This window comes from Rhineura floridana, chromosome 20, assembly GCF_030035675.1.
Source record: "Rhineura floridana isolate rRhiFlo1 chromosome 20, rRhiFlo1.hap2, whole genome shotgun sequence".
NCBI classification, from domain to species: domain Eukaryota; kingdom Metazoa; phylum Chordata; class Lepidosauria; order Squamata; family Rhineuridae; genus Rhineura; species Rhineura floridana.
In genome coordinates, this window is record NC_084499.1 from 19761109 (window position 1) to 19785420 (window position 24312).

The window sequence follows — 24312 nt, forward strand, 5'->3', positions numbered from 1 at the left end:
CCCTTTCCTGCCTGAAGGGGAAACTCTCTCTTGCCGCTCAACCGTGCTTGGTTTTGTTGCGGTGAGTTGAAGAGCCTGAGCGAGGAGCGGTGAAGGGAGCCCGTTGGTGCTCGCGGGAAGGGGGGGGGTTGAGGCGCTGCTTTAATTGGCCGAGGTGGTTGCCAATTGGAGGTCTCGCCACGGCGCCCCCGCCCCCTCGCGGGTAGCAGGCGGGTTAGGTTGTGAGTCCAAGACGCAGCCGGGAAGGAGACGCTGCCCTTCTCAAGCCATGGAGCACGGATGCACGGTGAGGGCTGTCCCCCCCCCCGCCACCAGGAGAGTGGTATTGTCCGACCCGTTTAGGGCAGGTGTGCTGCGGTCTCTTCCACTATGAGGGAGAGGGGGGTAAATTCATAATTACCTTTTATTCTAGAGCCTGTGTTCCATCGGGAGCTTCAGGTATTGCTGGACAGGTATTTCAGGGAAACGCCTGCTGGGAATTGTAAGGTCTCAGTTAGTCATTTGTTGCAGGCGGGAGGGGGGGCTGGATCACCCCATTTGTGCTATAGTCATCGCCCCATCTATGGCACGATGAACTGTTAAGCTCCTACCTGGAGCATAAGATGTCCTGAGTTTCCTTTTGTGCATCCCCTTTGTTAAATATGCCAGCAATTACTAGGCATGCCAGTTAAATGGATCCTCCTTGTTCAGATGCAGTCTGCCTGCAAAAGCTACTTGCTGGGGATGGTGGGAGGGGAGCACCTCTCTGGCTCAGGATGGCTTTAAAAGGTGGGGGGAGATGTTGTGCAAATTGATGGAGGATTGGACTATGGACAGCTATGACCCATGAGACTAGAGGTGAACCTCCATTGACCAGGCGTAGTCTACCCCCAAAACGCCACCCTCGGAGAGTAGGCTGTTGCCTTGCAGGTCCTTATTTTGGGCCTTCTGGCAACATCTAGTTGGCTGCTGTGCTCACCTTTTGGTCTGATGGCTGTTTAAGAGAAAGAAAAAAGTGATATGTGAATTATTTCTGAGTGGCTCTCTGAACATTAGGGGTGGGTAAGCGAAAGGACTTCTTGGAGGTATCAGTTTGATTGCATGCTGTTGAGCTTCTGGGTTTAATGGATGATGCATCCTGGCCTGGCTGGAAATGCCCCCTGCCTGAAACCCTGCAGCGCTGCTGCCAGTCAGTGTAAACAACACTAAGCTAGATGGGCCAGTGTTTGGCATAGGCAGCTCCCTGTGTTTCCCTTTGGGACGGGCAGCAACAGAGCATCTGCTTTGCATGCAGAAGGACACAGGTTCATTGCCTGATGTATTCAGGTCAGGCTGGGAAGGTTTCTTGCCTGAAACCCTGAAGAGCTGCTGCCAGCCAGTGTAGATTGTACTGAGCTTGATGGACCGGTGGTCTGACTTGTTACCAGGCAGCTTTCATGTGTTGGTGCTTGCAGACGGGCTGTAGCTCAACGGTAGAGCACCTGCCTTGCATTCAGAAGGTCCCATTTTCAATCTCCAGGTGTGGCTGGGAGAGGCCCCTTGTCCAAAATCCTGGAGATCTGCTGCCACTCAGTGCAGATGAGATGGACCAATGATCGGACTTGGTATAAGGCAGCGTTCTATCTTATTCTTCTTGTTTAAATTGTTTTGCTTATGTTTGCTGCCCTGGGCTCTTTTGGGAGGGAGGGTGGGAAGAGAAATTCAACATATAAATAAATAATCAACGAACGCTCGCTTAAAAGTTCCATTGCAAGGATTGTAACGGAGGAAAGACGGCTATCAGAGTTTAATGGAAGAGTAAATCGGCCTTATTTATTTATTTATTTATTTTATTTTATTTATAGACCGCCCATAGCGAATAGCTCTCTGGGCGGTGAACAGCAGAGTTAAAATACAAAGTTACAATAAAACATACAAGGTCACAACAAGGTAGAGTAAAAAACATTGAATATAAAACATGAACGTTAAAATGCCTGGGAGTTGTCTGAGACAGATTTCCCACTTCACGGAGATCTGGGCCTGAGAAATGACCCTGACTTGTTTCTTTTTGTTTCTCCTAGTACTTGGGAGTCCTTTATCTTCTTGTTCTACTATTTTGACGTCACACTGAGAAACTTTGGCTCTTTTTGCCTTTTAACTGTCAGCATAACAATGGTGCACTTCTTCAGCTCATACTCTTTGAAGGGACACAGAACAGGATGTCCACGTTCCGGTTATTAAGGCACGGCTGAATTCTAATGGCACGGTAGCCCTAGATGGAAAACAATTTTTAAAATGATCGCGTTAACTTTGCTCCATTTGGCTTTCCTGCTACTTGTATCGCATTGTGTCCACTAGCTTTTATGATAAGATAGTCGGATATGTCCTGGAGGACGATCGACTGATGCTTTATTGGACCTCCATGCTCAGAGGCAGTCTACCTTTGTATATTATGGGGGTGGGGTGGGAGAAAGAGGAAGGTCTGTTGTCTTCCTGCCCTGTTTGTGGGCTTTCTGGAGGCATTTTGGAATAGGACCTTCTTTGCAGTGGGACCCTGGCTAGAGGATTCCCCCCCCCCTCAGGAGATGCAGATTATCCCAGCGGTGTCGGGAATCTTTAACATATGGGTTGGGATTGTCAGTCTGAATTTTGGAGCCAAATTTTGCATCGAAATAACTGTAACGATAGGAGTTGCCCTGAGGCCTTCTCCATTGCTGATCGTATTTAATTGGATTGAGGAGACTGTTTCTGTAGAACAAAACATCTGTATTCGAGATCTTGTTGGTAGTGGTCTGTAAATGGACAAGCTTCATCTATATGGGAATGGCTATTGAAATGTCTAGAATTTGCAGAAATGGACACGTTTGGTTTATAAGAGAAATGGATTTTTTTTTAATATATTGGTTATGTGAACAGTCTGATGTGTTGCAGCCCTGAGACAGATGTATAGACTGAACGTAGTCTATAAGTACAATAAATAAAATATACTGATTTAAATATACTAATTCTTTAATTGAGCTAAAACAGCAACTTAGGGGAAGCCCAAGTATATATATTTTTAAAGAAAACCTTAACTGGAAGAGAACCCCAAAAACACCTAGTGAAGAGTGAGCAGGCTCAGCGGTCAAAGAATGCAGGATAACAGTTTGAGGTGCAGAATGCAAACTGGGGGCATGGAATGGAGTATCATAGAACAGGGCACGGCTGGCTGGCTGAAAACCCTGAACAGGAGCACTCCTCCCTGGGACATTTAATTGTTGTTCCCAGTAATGTTAAGTGTGGCTGCTTTAAAAAAACAAACTTGCAGCCCATTATGCCTTTCAAGATGTGCTCTGCAAAAGGGTCCCTCAATTGTGTCTGTATCTTCCATTTATCATTGTTATTATTTTGTATCTCTGTCCCAGGAAAGCAATTCACTGCAAAAGCCTGACTGTAGGATTCCAGGGCTTCTTCAAAAACACCACTGGGTTTCTTGGTGAACTTTCTTGGCTGGAGTCATCCCTGTAACTTTTTCCAGCTCATGCCCAGAACCTCCTTGAAAAATGGCGTTTCAGAGAACTGAAGGAATGTCCATCATTCAGGCTCTGGCGATGACTGTTGCAGAGATACCAGTGTTTCTTTACACAACATTTGGCCAGGTAGGACAGTATAGGTTGTGCAATTATAGTTGATTGGGAAGTCTTGCACAACATCATCTAACTTCCCCACAATCATATCTGAACAAATCTTCACTAAATAGCCGACGTCATCTAATCTCCCTGCAATCAAATCAGTATGGGCGCTCAGTAAAGAGGTTGTCTGGAAGGGCCTTATAATAATAGATCTTGGCATTCTTATAGTGCTTTCAAATGCTCAAAGTTCTTCACTTCTGCTGTCTTGAAGTAACTCTTCTTTACAACAGCCCTATAAGGTAGGTCAGTATTATTGCCGATGGAGGAGCTAAGGCTGGGTGCGCATCTGTATAGCGTGTGTGTGTGTGTATGTATGAGAGAGAGAGGCCCACCCAGGCAGTGGTGGGATGATATGATGATGAGGATGTAGCACTTAACTGCTTAGAAGCCTCTTTGGCAGTTTACAAGTGTACGGAATTAAAACACACAACAGAATAATTTCATTCGGGATTTCGGGATTCCCTTAAACGGTGGGCCAATGGGTCCGGCTTAACACACAGCAGCCTTTTGACACCAGCCACCGTCTTTAGGAAAAGACTGTCACTCAGTGGTGGGTACAACGCATACTCTGCACGCACAAGGTTCGATCCTATGCATTGCCAGTTGAAATGACCCTTCATAGCAGGACATGAGCCAGCTTCCTATGAGGATGTTTTGTTCAGTTAACTGTATTTTGATTGTTTTTTGTACTTGTTGTTTTAAGATGTTTTGACTTGTTGTACACTGCTTAGAGTTTTATTTAAACATAAGCGGTATATAAATGGACCAAATAAATATGTCCCTGTTTAATTCAGCCCTCAATTGTGAATTATGAGGACTAGAATCTTACTTTATTCTTAGGGGAAGGGCCATAGGTCAGTAGTGGAGCACCTGCTTTGCATGCAGAAGGTCCCAGATTCAATCCCTGTGATGGCATCTCCAGGGAGGGCTGGGAGAGACCCCTGCCTGAAACCTTGGAGAGCTGCTGCCAGTCAGTGCAGGCAACACTAGGCTAAATAGGCCAAATGGTCTAGCCCATTATAAGGCAGCTTCTTTTACGTCTGTGCAGGGGAAGCTTTAATCCCACTGAGTTAAAAGTGTTGTTGTAAAACAAGTATTGATGAAGATATAAATGTGTTGCATTTATGTCTCTCCCCTTTTGCCCCCTTTTTCTTCTTTTCAAGTCTGCCTTCTCTCAGCTGAGGCTCACTCCGGGCCTCCGAAAGGTGCTGTTTGCCACTGCTCTCGGGACAGTCGCCTTGGCGCTCGCGGCGCACCAGCTGAAGCGCCGGCGTCGGCGGAAGAAGCAGATCGCCCCAGGGAAGGCCGAGGCAAAGCCCACAGGGCTCCCCGTTCCTGTCTTGCCGACGAGGAGGGTCCCTTCCATGAAAAAAGGTGACTCATATATAGATGGACTCTATGCAGAGAGAGCAAGTTTCTTCTATTATGATGATTGCCCAGGTGGGTGTGGGGAATGCTTGATATAACGTGTGCAGAGAGACAGGACTCTTTGAACGTGGGTGTTTATAGAGATGCGTTGTATCCTCCCGATGTCAATTGGTAATAAAGCCTTATACAGCTTAAGACCAGGATACCTGAAAGATCATCTCACCACTTATATAGCCAGTTGATCACTGCGCTCTGCAGGTGAGGGCCTTCTGCAGATACCATCTTATCAGGAGGTCCGTTCTGCAGAACATAGGAAGCAGGCCTTTTGTGTGGTGGCACCGACCCTTTGGAATTCCCTCCCCTTAAGTATTAGACAGGCGCCATTTCTGTTATTTTTTCGGTGCCTATGGAAGACCTTCCTCTTTCAACAAGCCTTTTAAGTAGAGACCTTATCCCTGTCTGCCTCTGTGCTGGAATTGCTTTTAAAGTTGCTTTCAGTGCTTTATCATGGGACATCAAAACGGTCGATTGCTTCTGCTGCCAGCACCAACCCAGGGCAAGGGATGGCACTGCCGGAAGATGTCTGCTTCCAATACCACACCCAAAAGGAAGGGCTTCTTCATGCAGCGCAGAGTTAAACTCTGGCATTTGCTCCCACCAGAGGCGGTGATGGCCACCAACTTGGATGGCTTTAAAAGAGGATTAGACAAATTAATGGAGGAAAAGGCTACTCGCCATGATAGCCATGTTCTACATGGTCTGAGACAGTATGTCTCTGAATAACCAGTTGCTGGGAATTGCAAGTGGGAAGAGCGGTCTTGTATTCGGGTCCTGCTTGCAGGCTTCCCATTGGGGCATCTGGTTGGCCACTAGGGATGGGATCCGCTGGCCAGTGCCGGTTCAAAAGCATCCCATCGACGTAATAGACTGGTATCGATTCGAGTTCCTTCTTTGTCTGCTAGCCACTGCTTTTGTCATCCGGTTTTTTCCCCTTGCAAAAAACATTGATACTCATATCGATAATTTTAAGGGAAATATCGATAAAATTATTGTTCTTAATGTTGATATTTTAGAGGCGGGGTTTATCTGCCCATAATTGCTACATAAAACTCTGCAACGATGGAGTCTGAGTGAATTAATGGAAAATTAGGTGCCACGTCCCTGTTGCCCACTGTGAGCACAGACGGCTGAACTAGGTGGGCCCCCTTTGGCCTGATCCAGTAGCCTGTTCTTATGATTATGGTATGAGCGTAGGAGGCACCCCGCTGCACGCGCACACCAGCTCCTTACTGCGAAGTCCCCTTTCTGCAGTCGTCCCTGGGTCCGCTCTTTGCAGGTTACTCCGGCAGGCACGTGCAGAGCCCCAGTGGCAAAAGCAACGACACACTGAGCGGGATCTCCTCCATTGATCCCAGCAAGCACTCCAGCTCGTCCCACAGTCTCGCTTCGGTAAGAGATTATCTTCCTTTTCCCACTGTCATTTAATTTTAAAAAATATTTTTATTTCTTCTTTTTTTATAATAAAACATGCTTAACCTAGGGGTAGATATAAATATACTAAATGGAAGAGTGAGGTCTAATGTGGAGCCTATTTCAGTTGCAGATTTTTCCATCCCACTGCTGCTTACTATGCTTTTTATTTTCTCTCACGCTAGATCACGGCGGCCAACCCCTCCAGCTCAACTCCAGCCTTAGCAGGACCCTGGGAGGTGCGACCCGTGGAAGATCCCGTAGCCGCAGGAGACTGCAGTGCAGAAAACCTCTACTTCCAAGGTAAGGGATTGGCTTTCGCTGCTATGTGATGTATTAAAACTTGGAAAAAGGAACTGCAAATTTCTAAATGGGGAGGTGTCTTCCATGGTGCCGGAGCACCGTTTGCAAGCCTTGCCAAGGGCAGTGGTCAGAAGAGAGATAGAGAAACATAGGCCATATCCACACCAGATATTGATTCCATTTTAAACAGCCACGTCTTCCCCCAAAGAATCCTGGGAAGTGTAGTTTGTGAAGGATGCTGAGAGTTGTTAGGAGACTCCTATTCTCCTGACGGAGCTCCAATGGCCAGAGTGGTTTAATTTTGGGTACGGTAGCTCTGGGAGGGAGAATAGGGCACCTCCTAACAATTCTCAGCACCCTTTACAAACGACACTTGCCAGGATTCTTTGGGGGAAGAAGCCATGACTGTTCAAAGTGGAATCAATGTCTGGTATGGATGTGGTGAGAGACAGAGGAACCTTATGTATATATTTTTATTTACATCTATAAAGTATTTACATACTGTCCTCTTGCAAAACGTCAGGGTGGTGTACAGCAACATTAAGCAAAACACTGTTAAAAGCAGCACAGAACAATAATTAAAATGAGTGGCCACCACAAACATGTTAAGCAACCGCATCGGTCTGTCAGCACTAAAATATCATCCTAGGAAGCAGCCTTATATTGAGTCACACCAACTGTCCATCTAGCTCAGTACTGTCTACACTGACTGGCAGCAGCTCTCCAGGGGTTCAGACAGGGGACATTCCCAGCCCTACCTGGAGACACCGCTGGGGGTTGAACCAGGGGCCTTCTGCATGCAAGGCAGGTGCTCTGTGGCTGCGCTATGGCCCCTTCCCCAAAGGTTTAAAGAATCACAGACTATGAAGTCAAAAGCAAGGAACCCTGCCAAATCTCTGCATCTGTTTTTTTCCTTCTGCTTTAAGCAAACTGCTTAATTTCTTAAATATTCCCGTTTTAATTTTGGCCTGCCTGGCTTCGACAGGGATGGAACTCTTTGAGGAGGCCCTGCAGAAGTGGGAACAGGCCCTGACGGTCCGGCAGAGAGATCACATCAGTCCCTCCATCACCTGGGACAGTCCTAAAGAGCAGGAGTTGTTGCCGGAGGCTCTCCCAGAGGTATGGACCCATTAGCTCAGGTTTGGGGGGACCGTTGGCCCTTCCCCTGATGTTGCTGGACTACAACTTCCATCATCCGTGGCCGCTGGCCATGCTTTTTGGGGCTGATGGGAGTTGTAGTTCAGGAACATCAGGAGGGCCGAAGGTTCCCCATGCTTGCCGTAGACAACAAACCCACCTCTGGATGTTTGCACAGCTGGAAAAGAGTTGCATCCAGTCCAGGGATGTAAGAAGTTGTTGACTGTCATTATGTTATTCCACCCTCATTCATTTCTATGCAAATTCCTGGGAAGAGGGATTGATATATTTTTTTAAAGCCACTTTGGGAATTGCCATTCTGTGAGGGGAACGGGGGACTCCTAACAACTCTTGGGATCCTTCATAAACCACAGTTCCCAGGATCCTCTGGGGGAAGAAGCCGTGACTGTTTGAAGTGGCATGATATTGGTGTAAATGTATAGTGGCAGATGCGACCTGAGTTCCGTACATTTAAGGCCACCATACGCTTATTCCACTATTATTCCACTTTAAACAGTCCCGGCTTCTTTCCCCAAAAAATCCTGGGAAGTTTAGTTTGTGAAGGGTGCTGAGAGTTGCTAGGAGACCCCTGGTTCCCCTCATAGAACTATAGTTCCCAGAGTTCCCTGGGAAGAGGGATTGATTGTTGAACTGCTCTGGGAACTGTAGCTGTGGGAGGGAATTTGGGGACTCCTAACAGCTCTCAGCATCCTCAACGAGCTTCTCTTCACAGGATTCTTTGGGGGAAGCCGAGACTGTTTAAAGTGGAATGATAGTGGAATAAATGTATGGTGTGAATGCAGCCTTAGTCAATCTATAACTCTGACTCTCCTGCCCGTCATGTGTTTCGTTGGATGCTGTTTTTAATCATAAATGCTAGTTTGGGTGGGATCACAACGGGTGCAATCCCAGCCAGGTTTAACCGCTCCACTTCTGTATGTTTTTAAGCAGGAAGCACAGAAAAGAGAGTTTGCTGAGAAGCTGGAGTCCCTCTTGCACCGGGCGTACAACCTCCAGGAAGATTTTGGCTCCACCCTTCCCGCCGACAGCATGTTACTAGACCTGGGTGAGTCGCGCTCGGAGCCGGCTGTGGAACAGCGGCATGCCGGCTCCCATGGCCTTGCATGGGCCGTGAATTGGAGAAGATTAGGTTCTTCTGAGGATCCAGATCTGACTCTGTGCTTCAGAGGAGACCTGGTGAGTTCTTTATTTGGAAAAGGATGAAGACGCAGTGCTGGGTAGGACTCCGGATGCAGACTTGATTCTGTTTGTGTGAAACTTAGCTTGCTGGAAAGGGCCGTAGCTGAGTGGGCAGAGCATCTTGCGTGCAGAAGGTCCCAGGTTCGATCACCAATAGCCTCCCCAGGTAGGGCTGGGTAAAAAGACACCCCCTCCGAAACCCTGGAGAGCTGCTGCCAGTCAGTGTAGGCAATACTGAGCTAGATGGACCAATGGTGTGTCTCAGTATAAGGCAGCTTTCTGTGATTCTGCATTTAATAATCAGAGCAACATGATGATAATGATCTGTGTTCCTCCCCTTCTTTCCCAGAGAGAACGCTTATGTTTCCCCTCACCGAAGAGAGTCTGAGACTTCGGGCTGATAATGACGAAGACAGCTTGACCTCTGAGGACTCCTTCTTTTCTGCTGCGGAGGTGATTCTAACTCTGCACCCTGGTTTTCTAAACTTCTGGAAGTCCCTTCCACGTTTTCTAGCTGCTAAATATGTGCCTGTCTGCCAGCACCCTTTTGGGAATCAAGCGTTGTGCGCCAGTTGAAGCTTTCATGTTGTCTTCAAGGGTAGCCCTGTGTAGAGCCTGTTGCGGTAGTCAAGCCCGGAACTCGGAGGAGCACGGATTAGTCTGACATGATCTGATCCGCCCACGACTATGTCTCGGTCCACCCAAAGTCTTAGGAACCTGTGGCGGACCCGTTTTAAAGTCTCGTTTGTTTGCGCTCTTTTTTTCGCCACAGCTTTTTGATTCCATACAAATTGGGGATGTGCCCTTCCAGCTCTCCAAGCCAGTTGCAGCCTACGAGGAAGCATTGCGGTTGGTGAAAGAAGGAAGGGTTTCATGCAGGACTTTCCGGTGAGCGAGGGCGCTACAGAATGTGGATTGTATCCTGTTGTCCTACTTGGAGTAGACCCATTGACATGAATGGATTTAAGTTAGTCGTGTCTGTTATTTTTGATGGGTCTATTCTGAGTAGGACTAGCATTGGGGGGGGTGGCCCAGTAGGTGTTCTTGGGCCTCCTGGTGCTGTGGAACTGTTCCGGGCCTGATCCGTGCTCCTGGGAGCTCTGTGTCGGCTGCTCTGAGCTTTCGACTGCTTAGCTTTGGTGCCTACAACACTGTGAGCCTCTCTAATGTGTCTTTCTCCCTAATTCAGCATGAGACCTCAAGGTCTGGCTGGTGGAGACAGGGTTCAAGTGGAATCCCTTCCCCGACCCCTCCAGGGCCATGAAGCACTTTCAGATTTGCCTGGTGGAATTCTCTTTTGCCCTTGCGGAGGGTGAAGGGAAATAAAACAAGTTGCCAGGCAGTTTTAAAGCTCCCTCAGAAGTGCTTCAAACCCAACATTTGACAACCAAATGCCTTCGAACAAGGGCCACCTGTGCGGTGCCCGTGGGCGCCAGGGTGTCAAAGAATTCCTTCCGCAGAGCTCCTGAAAGGCTCAGTAAAATGTCCCCTCAAAAATCAGAAATGCACCAAGAGGCTGTTTGCTACTCCTGCTTGGTTCCTGTTGCCACCGGCTCAAACGTTGTCTCCTTCGATGTGCCCACAGTTTGTTGGATGCCATGACTAGACACCCACCGTGCGGTCTGTTCTGTTCAGAGGCAAAGAGCTTCCCTTTGTGAGGAAGCCTGACAGTGGCTGATATTGGTGCCCTGTTCCTCACTGATGAGGGGGAGGCGCAGCGTTCTCCCCCCCCCCGTTGTCTTACATGTGGCCACCATTTTGTGTTACACTATGCCTCTTCAGCAGCCATTTTGTGACTGGTGCCCACGGCAAGTCCTCAAAGTTCCAGTCGTGCCCACTGGCCCCCAAAAGCTGGTGACCCTTGCCTTGGAATAGATGGCTGATGAGCATTGCTGGAGTTTACGAACACATTGACTTCCTCTCCTCCCTCTTCCTCCTTCTAGGACAGAGCTTCTAGGCTGCTACAGTGATCACGACTTCCTAGCAAAGCTGCAATGCGTCCGGCAAGCCTTTCAAGTAGGTAACTCTCGGTCCTCTGGATCTTGCTGTCCCTCTGCCTGGGGAAGGGGCCATGGTTTGGTGCCACTCATACAGTGTCCGTGCACCTTTTTTGTAATGGAAGGGAGGGCATTTTTTAAGGAATTGTAACTGGGGGTCTGTTTTTTCTCGTTCAAATGGCTTGCATGTGGAAGCCTCTCTGCCAGGTACAAGCCCTGATATTCTTTCCCACTCCTACCTGGAGATTGAACCTGGGGCCTTCTGTGTGCAAGGCAGATGTTCTGCCCCTGGGTTACGGCCCTTCCCCGTTAAACCACTGCTAACCACTCTCAGCACCCTGAACCCAAACTACAGGTCCCAGGATTCTTTGGGGGAAAGAAGCCACGGCCTTTTAAAGTGGCATGATACTGCTTTAAATGCATAGCGCGGTCGTGGCCAAAGCAGCAATCGCTGAGCGAAGTAGGAGGCAGCTTTTAGTCTTTGCTGGCCTGCCTGAATCGATCTAGGATTTCTGCCCTCCACGGAAAGAGTTATTCTTTCGAATGGCACGGTCTCTCCACAGGAGCTTTTGCAAGTGGACGGCAACCAGTTGTTTTTTGCGGAGGTGGGAAAGCGGATGGTGATGGGGCTGATGATCAAGGCTGAAAAGGTAAGAGGCCGCCTTGCGGGCGAGGTAGGCGGCTTGACTGTTAGCTGCAGGAGGCCGGTTTTCTGCCTCATCTCTCTAGTGCAGGCGTGGCCCTCTGCAGGGTCAACAACTCCTGTCGCTCCCCGACCATTGGCCATGCTGGCTGAAGTCTTGCGGGAGTTGGAGTCCGCTAACATCTGGAAGGCCGCAGGTGTTTCCCCTCTTCTCAGTTCCGGAGGGGTGATGCATTTTGACCAGGGCTGAGCCAAACTCCCCCCCACACACACACACCTTGCTCCATTTTATAGGTTGTAAATGGGGGACCCTAGTTTTTGAAAAATTAGGGGCGGGATTCACCACAGTACTGATTTGGGTCAGAGCCACGCGTGATGTGGCAAAGGCACATTTCTTTTTGGGGGGCAGAGCAGAATTCACTAGACAAATTTGGGGGTGGGTGTTTGGCTGTGCGTGGGCAGAGGGGGCTTACCCTCAGTGATATTAAGCCAAAGGGCCGCTGAAAGGCCTCATTTTCCAGTTGTGAAACCTTGTGGTCGTTTGCTGCATATTTTTTTTTCTAGCAGCGATGAAACTGGCTCCATTTAGCCAACTAAGCTCTCTCTGTTGGTCCTCTCTCTCTCTCCCCTCCCCCCCCAGAACACTAAGGGTTTCCTGGAAAGCTATGATGAGATGCTGCGATACACCCTGAGGCCGGAGACGTGGCCGACCACTCAGAAGGAGCTGGAAGGTCGAGGGGTTTGTGCCATTCCTCTCTTTAATAACTTTTTTTTTAAAAAAAAAGATAGCAGCCTTTAATGTCGTCATGCCTCCACAGGATCGCTGCAGGCACAATGTCACGTTTTACATTGAGTGCTAAAATGTGTGGAGTTTTATACTGAGTGTTAAAATGTGGTATCCTGAGAATTTTTGCTTCTAAGGCAGGTGTGGGGCAACTTTGGCCCTCCAGATGTTGCCGAACGAGAGCGCCCATTATCCCTGGCCCATTGGCCATGCTTGCTGGGGCTGATGGGAGTTGTAGTTCAGCAGCATCTGGAGGGCCAAAGGGCCTGTTCTAAGGGTTGCGTCGGATTGTCACAGCCCACCCCCTGGGGGGAACCCCAAGAGCCTCAGAGTGTCCCCTTACTGCAGGGTACGTACCTGGGCCACATTCACTCCATGCATTTATTCCACTTTAAATGTTAGTCATGGCTTCTTCCAAAGAGTCCTGGGAGTTGTAGTTTGTGACAAGGGCTTGGGGGTGTTAAGGGACTCCTATTCTCTTCACACAGCTACAATTCCCCAAGTGGTTTAACAGTCAGTGCCTCTTTCCCAGAGAATGCTTGAACCCTGAGCTTGACCCGGTAGCGTACAGGCAGCCAGTGCAAGCTTTTAAGCACCTGAATTATGTTTCTGGCGACTGCAGAATGCGAACCTAGAAGGTCCTCTGCAGCACTGTACTGTAGTGGCAAATTCGGAAGTGCAGGGTCCCTTGATGTTAGTCAGTCGTGCCTCTTCCCCCTTTTTTGCTGCTGAGTTGGGAATGAGATCCTTGTTAATGCCTTCTCCCACAACACACATCCCTAGGAGCCTGTCAGCGTGAAAGGGAGAGTGTTAGCTGCTGAGAAGAGTCTTCTCAATGGCTGACTTACCTCCTTTCACTCAGATCGGCTCCAATCTGCAGGAAAGGTCAAGGAAGCATGCAAGAAGACTCTTCTCAGTGGCTCACACACTCCCCTTTCATGCTGATTGGCTCACAGGATGCTGGAGACATAGGGACTCTGCTGGGACTCTGCTTCCAGAAAAGTAAAGGGTCTAAGATCCCCCGAGATCCTCTGGTCTGATGTAGCTGGGCTGGGTTTGTTTTTTTAAAAAAGTATTTAATCTGGCCTGTAAACTTGGCTCTCTGTTCTCCTGCTCCTTTCCCAGGTAGTCTGCATGAGCTTTTTCGACATTGTGTTGGATTTCATCCTTATGGATGCCTTTGAGGACCTAGAGAACCCGCCTTCCTCGGTGCTGGCTGTCCTGCGGAACCGTTGGCTCTCGGACAGCTTCAAGGAGACGGTGCGTGCGTCTGGTGGACGACACCCCCCCCCCAGCTTTCTGGTTAGGACCAAATGGTGCAATTCAGCCCTGTAGGAGTCCAGCTTTTGCTGAGAAGCTGGACTCGTTCGTAATGTAGGTCCGTTTCCGAGTCTCTGGGCTTGGTCTAGGGAAGAGCATGGCCACCAGAGACCTAGGTGTTGACCTTTCTTGCGCAAGAAGGTGAAAGATTAAAAGAAAGGGGGCGCCGCTTGACAGGTGTGGGGTTCAAGGTGGGTGTCAAGTCTGAGAACCAACATCTGCTTTTAAGGGCTGTCGTTCCCCAAAAGGCAATCTTTTCAATGTCCAGAGGAAGGTGAAAAAGATGGTGAGTGGCCATCTGCACCTTACGTTTAAAGCAGTATCATACCACTCTAAGCAGTCATGGCTTCTTCCCCCAAAGATTCCTGGGGAACCGTAGTTTGTTCAGGGTGCTAAGAGTTGTCAGGAGAGGCCTAGTCTCCCCCCGGCCAAAGCAACAATCTCCAGAGGGTTTTAACAATCAATCTTCCCTGGGAACTCTGGGAATCGTAGCTCTGGGAGGGGAATATGTATGTGTGTCTCCTAACAACACTCAGCACCCTTCCCAAACTACAGTTCCCAGGATTCTTTGAGCGGAAAACCATGACTGTTTAATTATTAATGTTAATTATTATAATAACATTAATTATTAAGAACTTATTATTATTATTATTTACTATATATATATTTTAATTTCAGGCCCTTGCTACTGCCTGTTGGTCAGTTTTGAAAGCTAAGAGGCGGCTTCTGATGGTAAGTGAAGCAGCTGTTGAGATAGACTCAAAAAGCACCTAGGACAATGTTTTTCAACTTTGAGGTCCGCAGATGATGTTAGACTCTGTGAGGCGTCCTTCCCTGGCTCTCCCTGTCAGGTTCCTACCTGCTCGTGGTTACTGCCTGTCTCTAGGCACCACCAGGGACTCCACCAGTCCAGACCGCTCTCACTTATGGTTTCTCTCCCCGCTCTAGCACAGATCTCAACAGATCCCCCTGCTAGGCAACCACCAGTAACGTCCCAATACTAGTATTCCCAGAGACTCTGAATACTGGTATTGTTATTCTCTTCACCGCTGCCACCATTTGTTACAGTTCCCCTTCAGCCTTGGTCATTACCTTACCCTCCCTTCTGGTCTGTGAAACCCCAGCCAAGGATCAGGCCTTTGGTAAACCAAATTAAGTATTTATTAAAGATAACAAAGCTAACAAGATTAACAAGATTTCTTCTTAAGGCACATAAGCATATGGTTTTACTCAATACTAATCCGAACTCCACCTCCCTCCTGGTAAACAACTCTCTAAACCCCACCAAGCAACCCACTCTTTCTCTTCTCCCCCCCAGATTCCACTCTCACTCTTCCTTTTATACATTCAGCCATTTTAAACACTCAGCCAATCATCTCGCACTCTACTGCCCATTCACTCCCCCTCTTTCACTCCACTTACCATGTATCTTCTAAAACAACAACACTTACCATATATACATTAATATAGGAACATCACAGACTCCAACTGCCATTCTCCTAAGCCAATGGTCTGGGATGATGGGAGTTGTAGTCTGGGGAATGTAGGGTGAAGGACAGTGGCCAAGGACAGTGGCTGAGGACAGCCTTTGCCAAACTGGTGCCCTCCAGATCCGTTTGGACTCTGCCAGCAAGGCTGTATGACACTAGGGCTGATGGGAGTTGGAGTCCCATACAGACGGAGTAGTTTTGCAATCGGGGCAGAATTGACTTCTTCAAAAAGCAAACAAGGTGACAAATTGGATACATTTTTGTAGATCTGGAAGATACCGGCCATGTACCCCTTACGGCTTTATTCTGAGGAAATGCACCACTATCTGAATTGTTTCCCACTATTAATTGTTCCCTCGGTTACGTCAATGAGTATAGGACACAATAGGGGAACTTGTATAAAAATGGACCAGAGTATAGGTAGATGATCACTTTCTGGGTGATCTAAGATGTTATAATTTGCCTTGTAGGACAGTAGAGAGTAAACGTACCATGGACAAAACAAAAACTGAGTTTGGGTTGTGTATTTAACAAAGCTGGGATAAGAACACTGCAATATGCCCACCATGGATTAGCATAAAGTGCATGTCACAGTATCCATTCGTGTTGCTGTCCTTTTCATAATCGCATCGCAAATATACAAAGTATTTTAATAAAAGAATAATTAAAATGTTAAGGAAAAATGAATCCCATTTTGCTTAGTTCTCCTCCCCTTGATGGCAGGTCCCAGACGGCTTCATCTCTCATTTCTACTCCGTATCGGAGCACGTCAGCCCTGTTCTGGCCTTTGGCTTTCTGGGGCCGAAGGAACATCTGTCAGAAGTCTGCAGCTTCTTCAAGGTATAGAGTGTTTGTTCATTTTGGAGACTGCTTTTATCCAAACTGACAAAATGGTAGCACAGTAACGTTTTAAAAAAGAAATTCCTTTTTTGGTTCCATTATGACTTTCTAATTGTGTTTTTAACATTGCAAGAGTTTTCTGAAATCATATTAAGAATTTTCTTTTTAGTTTCTGCTGTTGCCTGAACAATTTAAAAGGAGCTTTGAAGGCTACATGCAGTTTTTATTACGAACTAATATGCTGCTGGTTATCTCTTTCTCACTCTTGCCCTCTTTCCCAGCATCAGGAGGTGTTGGGGGCCACGTAAATTGAGGCTGAGGGCTGCATGTGGTTCTCAGGCCATAGGTTACCCACTGGTAGCATAAGACAATTCTAATTTTTATTCCAAACTGACTGTGGTGCTGGTTATCTTTTCTGAGCTCCTTCCTAGCATCAGGATGCGTTGGGGGCTGCATAAAATGAGGCCGGGGGCCGCATGTAGTTCTCAAGCTGAAGGTTGTCCTCTGGTGGCCTAAGACAATTCTCAGTTTCTGTTACAAACTAACTATGTTGCTGATTATCTTTCTGTCTGTGCCTCCTCCCCAGCACCAGATCCTTCAATATTTGAAAGACATGTTTGACCTGGACATTGTAAGATACTCGACGGTGCTGTTACTGGCGGAAGACATTCTCCAGCTCTCCCGGCGCCGCAGCGAAATCCTGCTGGGCTACTTGGGTGTCGAGACCACGCCGGAGATGAATGGAACTTTGCCTAGTGACATCATACCCTTTGATGAGTTCAACTAAAGCTCATTTGTCCAGGCAAGAGACCTCCTCGCTTTTAAGAGATTCTCTCCACCCTACCCTTACCCCCTCAAAATCGGGAACTGTCTTGCCACAACTAAGTGGCTTAAGTGGTGGCAGCAAAGACTCTCTTCTGTCTCAAAAATGAGTCGGGACATTGGATGTCTGCCCAGCTGGATCTAGAGTTTTGGCAAGAGGTGTTCAAGGACGTTCAGTGGACCTGTTTGTGATGCATCTCTTCTTTTTTTAAAAAAAATCTTTTTTAGCTCTAGTGTAAATTATGAAACACACCCTTCCCAGGCTTGCAAGGTGGAGGGGGATAGTGCACAAGACCATTATTTTCCCTTCCTGTTAAATGTGCGAGGGGATTCCTGATGAAAGTGGGGAAGAGTTGGGAAGGAGAGAGGCTTTCACCCCAATTCCTAATCTTTCCTCGATTCAAGAGTTTTCCTTTAAAAAAAAAAGACTTGTTTTTGCTGTGTCCATATGTATATTCAGGCTCTTAACTTGTTTTAATTTTACGAATTCTAGTGTGTGTCATGATCTCAGATGGCACAGGAAGAGATTTGTCCTGCCCTTCAAAGGATGAGATGTTTCTGTAAAGCTGGGATAGGAAGCCTGCGGCCCTCCAGATGCTGTTGGACTCCATCTCCCATTGTCCCCTGCAGCCAGCATGTCCAATGGTCAGGCATGGTGGGAGCTGGGAGTCCAGCAACATCTGAAGGGACAACAGGCTTCCCTATCCCTGATCTAAGAAAGAGCATTCCCTCTTGCATGCAAGAGATGGAAGAATGCTTCAATTTAGAAGAGGCATTTCCTCATGAGAGACAGAGAGGGGGGAATGCCTCTTCTTAGATCAGGGATAAGGAACATCTGTGACCCTCCAGATGTTGTTGGACTCCCAAGCCCCAGCAGCCAGAATGTCCAATGGTCAGGGACAGTGGGAGCTGGGAGTCCAGCAACATCTGGAAGGCCACAGGTTCCCCATCCCTGGCTGGCTGAGTAGAGCTCCACTGGTGAGTGGGCTCCAGGGAGGGGGAGGGGGAGGCCAGGAGGCAGGAAGAAGCTGCTTTTTGTTGGCAAGATGAAATCTACAGTGTCCCGCTTTTCATCTCCATAGTGGCCCAGACACTAGGCAATTCCTCTTCCTCCATTTATGAGAGGGGTGGGGAACCTCTAGCCCACAGGGCCTATATTAGGCCCATGGGGCCATTTCTTCCATGCCGCGCCCATCTGTCCTACACCCGACATCACGAATGATGTTGGCGGTGAGGGGCGTGGCAGCTAAGAGCCTGGCTCAGCCGTTGCCAGGCACCGCTAGTCAGCTGGTCCAGGCAGCGCCCACAAAACCCCTCCGCCGGGTGCTCTGTGCAAGAGAAGTCCTTTGAAAAGGGGACTTTAGGGAGATTGTCTTGCACCGCTCTCTGCGTAGGGGTTTCTCGAGAGGGCCTTGCGGAGGGGTGCTTTGCAGACTGCTCTGCCAGGCATTAGTGGGACAAAAGTCACTTGATGTCAGGTGATTGGCAGATTGGTAGCTCCACCCACCTGCTGCATTTGGCCCGCGAGGGGTGGAGGAGATCGCTATCTAGTCCCCTCTGGCCGGATCCAGTTCCCCCACTCTGATCTAAAAGGAAGCAAATTCTAGAGCTGTGAAGAGGAGGAGGACATTGGAGGAGCAGGCACACACACATACTTCTTCCCCCTAGAGTTATGGAGTGGGCGGTCCACCACCTGCTGCAGTCTCACCAGCTGGGTACTGTGACACGCTTTGCTGATTGCAGAGAGCAAATCCAGGGGACTTACTGTGTAGTGTTTTGGTTTTCACTGAAGCTGCGGCCACGGTGCAAAACTACTATGTGGCAGGGTTGGGATCAGGTCACTAAAGTTACGAGTCCGTACTGTGACTGGAAATGCTGTTCCCTTGTGCAGGATTGGTCCTCCGGCTGATTTTAGAAATGGCGGCTATTCAAAAACGAGGATTCTGGAAAGCGTGGGAGTTCCTCAGATGCTTTTCGGGAGGGAGATCTCTCCACCATGGATGGTGTGCCCACCACCAGCAATGTGAAGTCGCAGCAGGGGGAGTATCAGCGGGGGGGCGTGGCGTTCTAGGATGCCCTGGTCTCATGCAGGCTGACGGTTTGGCCTTGCAAATCCAGCAGGTGCTGCTAAAATGCATTTCTTAATTCTGTGCAGAACGTGGCGGCCCCTTGGGCACAGAAGTTGAATGAGGGAAGGAAGATCTTCTGAGGGTAGGAAATGTCCAAAACCACTGTGTTGTTTCTTTAACAGCATATCTGCTAGCATATCGGCAGCGTTCGGTATGCTGTGGGAAACTTTATGCTAACTGTGAGGGGCTGGTTGTGTTGTCCTGTAACAGGCGTTTTAAAATGCCGTTTGGTATTTCCAGGAACAGTCTGTCCCCTTCCACTTCACCCCTCTGTCTCTCAGTCTGGGCAGTATCCTCTTTTTAATGTGCAGATGGAGGTAAGGGGGAAGAAAATGTCTGGGACTGTTATAGCTGAGGGAGCAAAATGGAAAGCTGTCCAGAGCTGTAAACTGAATAAAAGAAGATGCACTTCAGAGAGCAGGTTCTGATGGGAAATACTTTAATCTGTCCACACCATGAGTCTACATATGGAAAGTTCTAATGCTTGCACAGAGGAGCTCCTTAGATGAAGGCGATGGCGCGCTGTACCAAAAAAATTAGATTTCCCCCCCAAAAAAGATGGCTTCCCACTAGCTAAGTTGGCAGTATTCCTCAGAGAAGAATTTGAGGCAAAGGCCTAGTTCATTCCATTATTTAAACCGTGGGTTTCTCTGTCCTCCTCTTTCCTTCCTTGTATGCACAAGGAACATTTTTCCCTTCAGGTGAAACCACAGTTGTGTGTTACATACAAACTCAGGGAAACTAGTTTGTTCAAACCAAAGTTGTTGAAACCAACCAGGATTGAACTGTGCTCTGTCACCTTGGCTTGTTAAATAATTTTGGTTACAGCAGGGGATGGGGAACCTGTGGCTCACCAGGGTTTCTGGGCTACCAGCTCCCATCACTTGGACCCTCAGGCATGCTTGCTGAGACCAATGGGAGTTGGAGTTCAACCAAATACAGAGGGCCGCAGCTTCCCCCAATTCTGGGTTACAGCAAACAACTTCCCAAATTTTGTATGTAACTTGGAACTGTGGTTTGCCCTAAATTAGAAAACAGAAGCTTTCACTCCTCGTGCATGAAAGGGGGGATGAAAGGAAGAGCACCCATGCCTACAACTCTAGTTTGCAATAATCTAAAGTGTGGTTTAGGTTGACTGAACCTCTCTGCCATCTTGCAGACTCAATGTTCTTAGGAGATAAACTTCCTGCATTCAAGCTGCCAGTTTTGGTCTGAGGTGCCTATCTGATTGTCGTTGAACTACAACTCCCATCAGCAACCCACCCACATCTAGAGAGTCACAGCTTTCCCATTCCTGGTTTAAATAAACCAGTGCGACCTTATCGCATCCGGTTTGGCCTCCAAATCAGATAGGAGGCCACATCCACACCATATTATACCACTTTACTCATGGTTTCTTCCCTCATAGGATCCTGGGAACTGTAGTTTGTTCAAGCACTGAGAGTTGTTAGGAGACCTTATTCCCAGTTCTCAGCACCTTTAACAAATGACAGTTCCCAGGATTCTTTGGTGGAAGCCATTACTGTTGCAAGTGTTATAAGAGTGCTTTAAATTTATTGTGCAGATGTGGCTGGCAATTCTCAGAGCTCGTTTGACAATCTGTTTTATTAGGTTAATTTTTTTTTTTAAGGAAGGGGATGCATTGAGTTTTTAATATGTGAACACTTGAGCTACTTTATTGGAGATTCCACTTTTTATGCTAGAATATGACTAGGGTTGCCAACTGACCAGTAAAGGAACCTTGCCAAGACTGTCCCTGCACCTTTTTAACAGCTGCTTATTGTGCAGGAATCAGCAGATCTAGAGGTGACACACAATCACTTGCTCATGGGCCGATTCACGCATCATGCCAAACCACGGTTTCCTATGCATGAGCTGATAGCACCTGCTCCGTTCTACTCTGCTCACATTGGGGAGAAACAAACCATGATCCCTAGTTTGGACATAGTGCTAAGCCAGGGATCGTGGTTTGTTTCTCCCCAGTGTGAGCAGTGTAGAACAAAGCAGGTGCTATCCGCTCATGAACGGGAAACCGTGGTTTTGTGGCTTACTGTGATGTGTGAGAGTGCAGCCCGTGTATCCTTCATTCCCTGTTTAAAGGACATTCCTGTGAAACCTGAAGCTAATGAATGTAACTTTTGTGCCTAATCCTTTTCTTTTTTTAATTTTATTTTCCAAAGGTGTAAAATATTCATGCTTTGTTGCACTGCCTCTCTCACCTCCTTTGCAATTTAACTTAAAACTTTTTGTATCCATTTAGGGTTTTTGCATTAAAACTCAAATCTGTCCTTCGTTATGAAACACTTCCTTGACTATTCTTTTCCTGTGCTGCTCATTCAGCTGTCTTGAATCCACAAGCAGAAACTGTTCTTGGGACCATTTACAACAGGGATAAGGAGCTTTAGGCTGCCACACCTCTAAATCTGGCCCCCAGCACTCTTCCTGGGCACCTTCCCTTTGGAAGGCGAGTTGGCAGGCAGCTTTCTGTGGCTGTTTTTCAAATAGCAAAAGTTTTGCTGCTTCTGCAGTGTTCTTACTTGATCACAAAATAGCCCAGTGGGAGTGTCACTGCTACATCCTGGAGGGGAGAGAAGATGAATGTCCCCTAAACAAAAAGTAGCTGGAACAGGGGCAGGTGGAGGAGGGATATCCAGCCCAACACTAATTCATACAAGCAGGAGACCCGTGTGAGACAGAATATGTTGCTTTTGTGTTGGAAGAAACTGTAAATTGCTGGAAGGCTTCAGGCCTGTGCAAAGAACATATAAGCTGTATACATCACATTCACGCCATACATTTAAAGCATGAGGCTTCCCTCCAAGAATTCTAGGAACTGTTGTTTGCTAAAGGTGCTAGGAATGGTAGCTCTTACTGTAAACTACAGTTCTGAGGATTCTTGGATGCCGCATGCTTTAAATGCATGTTGTGGATGTGACCGCAGAACCCTGTGCCTGCCTGAGAGCCTTGGGGCAATAAACATCTCGGCTTTCTGTCTTGGAGAGTGGTTTCTTATATCTCTGTTCGCTGGGGAAAGGGCTGCACTTAGTGGCAGAGCATGTACCCTTGGCATCTCCAGGTAGGCCTGGGAATGTAAGTAGCCTGAAATGCTGGAGAGCTGCTGCCAGCCAGTGTAGACAACACTGCTTCCTCTGTGGCTGCCTCTTCTCATATTTTGCCAGATTAATTGCCTTCTGGCTCAGCCAAATAAAATAAGGCATCATACACACTTCTGGCATCCCTGCATGTCTTGCTTCTGTTTCTGGGGTTATAAAACTAATCTAATCACCAAATTTACCCTCCTTTTGAATTCTTCCTCCTCTTCATCTTGTTTTTGTCTTTTCTGTTGGCCCTGGCACTTGTTGCTTTGTCTGTCATTATTGTATCCTGGGAATTGATCTGGTGCGTGATGCCTTGCTGCTGGTGAAACTCCTGGGAGTGGATCTGGAGGATAGAAGACACAAGAAAAATAAGCTAATTCTCTTGCTCCCCATCCTGTTGCATTTCTTTTCACTGCTTGCCTTCAATGTCGCGCTATTAAACCACAGTGGCTTGCATCCAGCCCAGTGACTAACTTAGGTCCAGGATTTCAGTGGGCCTACTCTGAGAAGAATGTAGGCGGTGACAAGCCAACGCTCCCAGATTTATACAAGCTGTCTTTATTAGTTGCTATGACTTCAGTACTCATAAATAGGCAGCTGGAGAGCACTTTTACAACACCTCTTATAAAGGAGAACACACACAAAAATACAGAAAATAGTCTGCTAGCATCAACCAAAATTGTAGTATGGGTGGGTTAAGGGTGACTCATCCCCCCAACACAAGGTTCTAATTACAAGGTAAAACTGAATAGAAATCAGTTTGTATAGCAGCACAAGGGAATAAAATGCAAGAAAACTACACTGTTATTTTACTCATTATTTATTGAATTTATATCCCACCCTTCCTGTCAACGGAGCCCAGGATGGCAAACCTATCAACAAAAACAATTGAACAATAAGAAAAAGAAAAGCATTTGAAAAATAATATTTAATAAAATAATAAAGTTAAAAACATTCTAAAAACACAGCCACAGCTAAAACTTTCTTTAATCAGTGATTGCCAAGAGCTTCAGCCATCAAGTGCCTGGGTAAACAGGAATGTTTCCAACTTCCTCCTTAAAGTCAATAGCGAAGGAGACAGACACACCTCACTGGGGAGGGCATTCCACAAATGAGGAGCCACCACTGAAAAGGCTCTGTCATGGGTCAGTGCCAACCAGGCAGCTCCTGGTGGTGGTACCACCACTAAGGGCTCGTCTGCTGATTGTAAGCCCATAGGGGGTGTATTGTCATATATTAGTTGCCTTCAACATATATATCTCAAGGTGATGCACATATAATAAAAACAGCCAAAAACAGCGCAGAAAATAACAGCAAATTATTATTTTAAAAATGTAAAATAGATAACATATGAGGTACTCTCCATGTTGTTGGGACTACAATTCCCATCGTGGCCAAAGGCCAGGGGTGATAGGAGTCCAATGTCTGGAGGGCACCACATTGGCTACCCCTGATATAAGTGAGCTTCAAAATCATTTTAGGCACAAAAAAACCCCTCACCCTATTTATGAAGCAGAAATACACATCAGGCATCCAGACACAGCAGCTCTGTTTACACTCAAGCAGTGTATATATTTTGTTGAATAAGTAAATCAATTGTATCCAGCTTAAGTTCTGATCAGAGCAGCCCCATTGAAATTAACAAGACACAATGTGCATTAATTTAAATGGGTCTGCTCTGAGTAGGACAAGGATGGAATATCATTCAAAGGAAGGTGCCTTCTACTGAGTCAGGCTGTTGGTACATCTAGCTCAGTATTGTCTGCCCTGACTGGCAATGACTCTCCAGGTTTTCAGGAAGAGCCTTTGTTAAGTTACTAGTCCTCATCGTTCTGAATGAAGGGCTGGTTGAAGCTGGAACATAGGAAGCTGTCTTATACTGAGTCAGACCATTGGTCAATCTACTGAACAAGGTGGCCAAAAGCCTGACTCAACCTAAGGCACCTCCCTCTTGTTTAACGCCCCTAAGTTGTGTTTTGGTGCTACACTGAGGGGATAGAGGGAAAGCCCCCATTTTGGATCATAATACCCACAATGCACCTCCCTCACTCAAGCGGCCCTTTAGCCCGCCATCCACTCTTT

General features: G+C 47.4%; 1 protein-coding gene across 9 annotated transcripts; it reads left to right on the forward strand.

Annotated features, from left to right (window-relative positions):
* On the forward strand, positions 1 to 21078 carry MIGA2 (mitoguardin 2). 9 transcript variants are annotated; one of them, XM_061604370.1, is made up of 17 exons: positions 72 to 286; positions 2040 to 2224; positions 3363 to 3596; positions 4793 to 5003; positions 6334 to 6446; positions 6653 to 6770; positions 7756 to 7889; positions 8856 to 8973; positions 9457 to 9560; positions 9880 to 9995; positions 11051 to 11123; positions 11668 to 11754; positions 12388 to 12486; positions 13657 to 13791; positions 14530 to 14583; positions 16065 to 16181; positions 16768 to 21078. In XM_061604370.1, the coding sequence occupies exons 3-17, from the start codon at positions 3501 to 3503 to the stop codon at positions 16966 to 16968; spliced, it is 1776 nt and encodes a 591-aa protein (XP_061460354.1). In that variant the 5' UTR covers positions 72 to 286; positions 2040 to 2224; positions 3363 to 3500; the 3' UTR covers positions 16969 to 21078. The 9 variants fall into 9 exon arrangements, with proteins under 9 accessions (XP_061460358.1, XP_061460354.1, XP_061460353.1 ...); XM_061604369.1 differs by lacking the exon at positions 2040 to 2224 and having other exon boundaries at positions 16768 to 16983; positions 18895 to 21078; XM_061604371.1 differs by lacking the exon at positions 72 to 286 and adding an exon at positions 398 to 438.
* The last annotated feature ends 3234 nt before the right edge of the window (positions 21079 to 24312 follow it).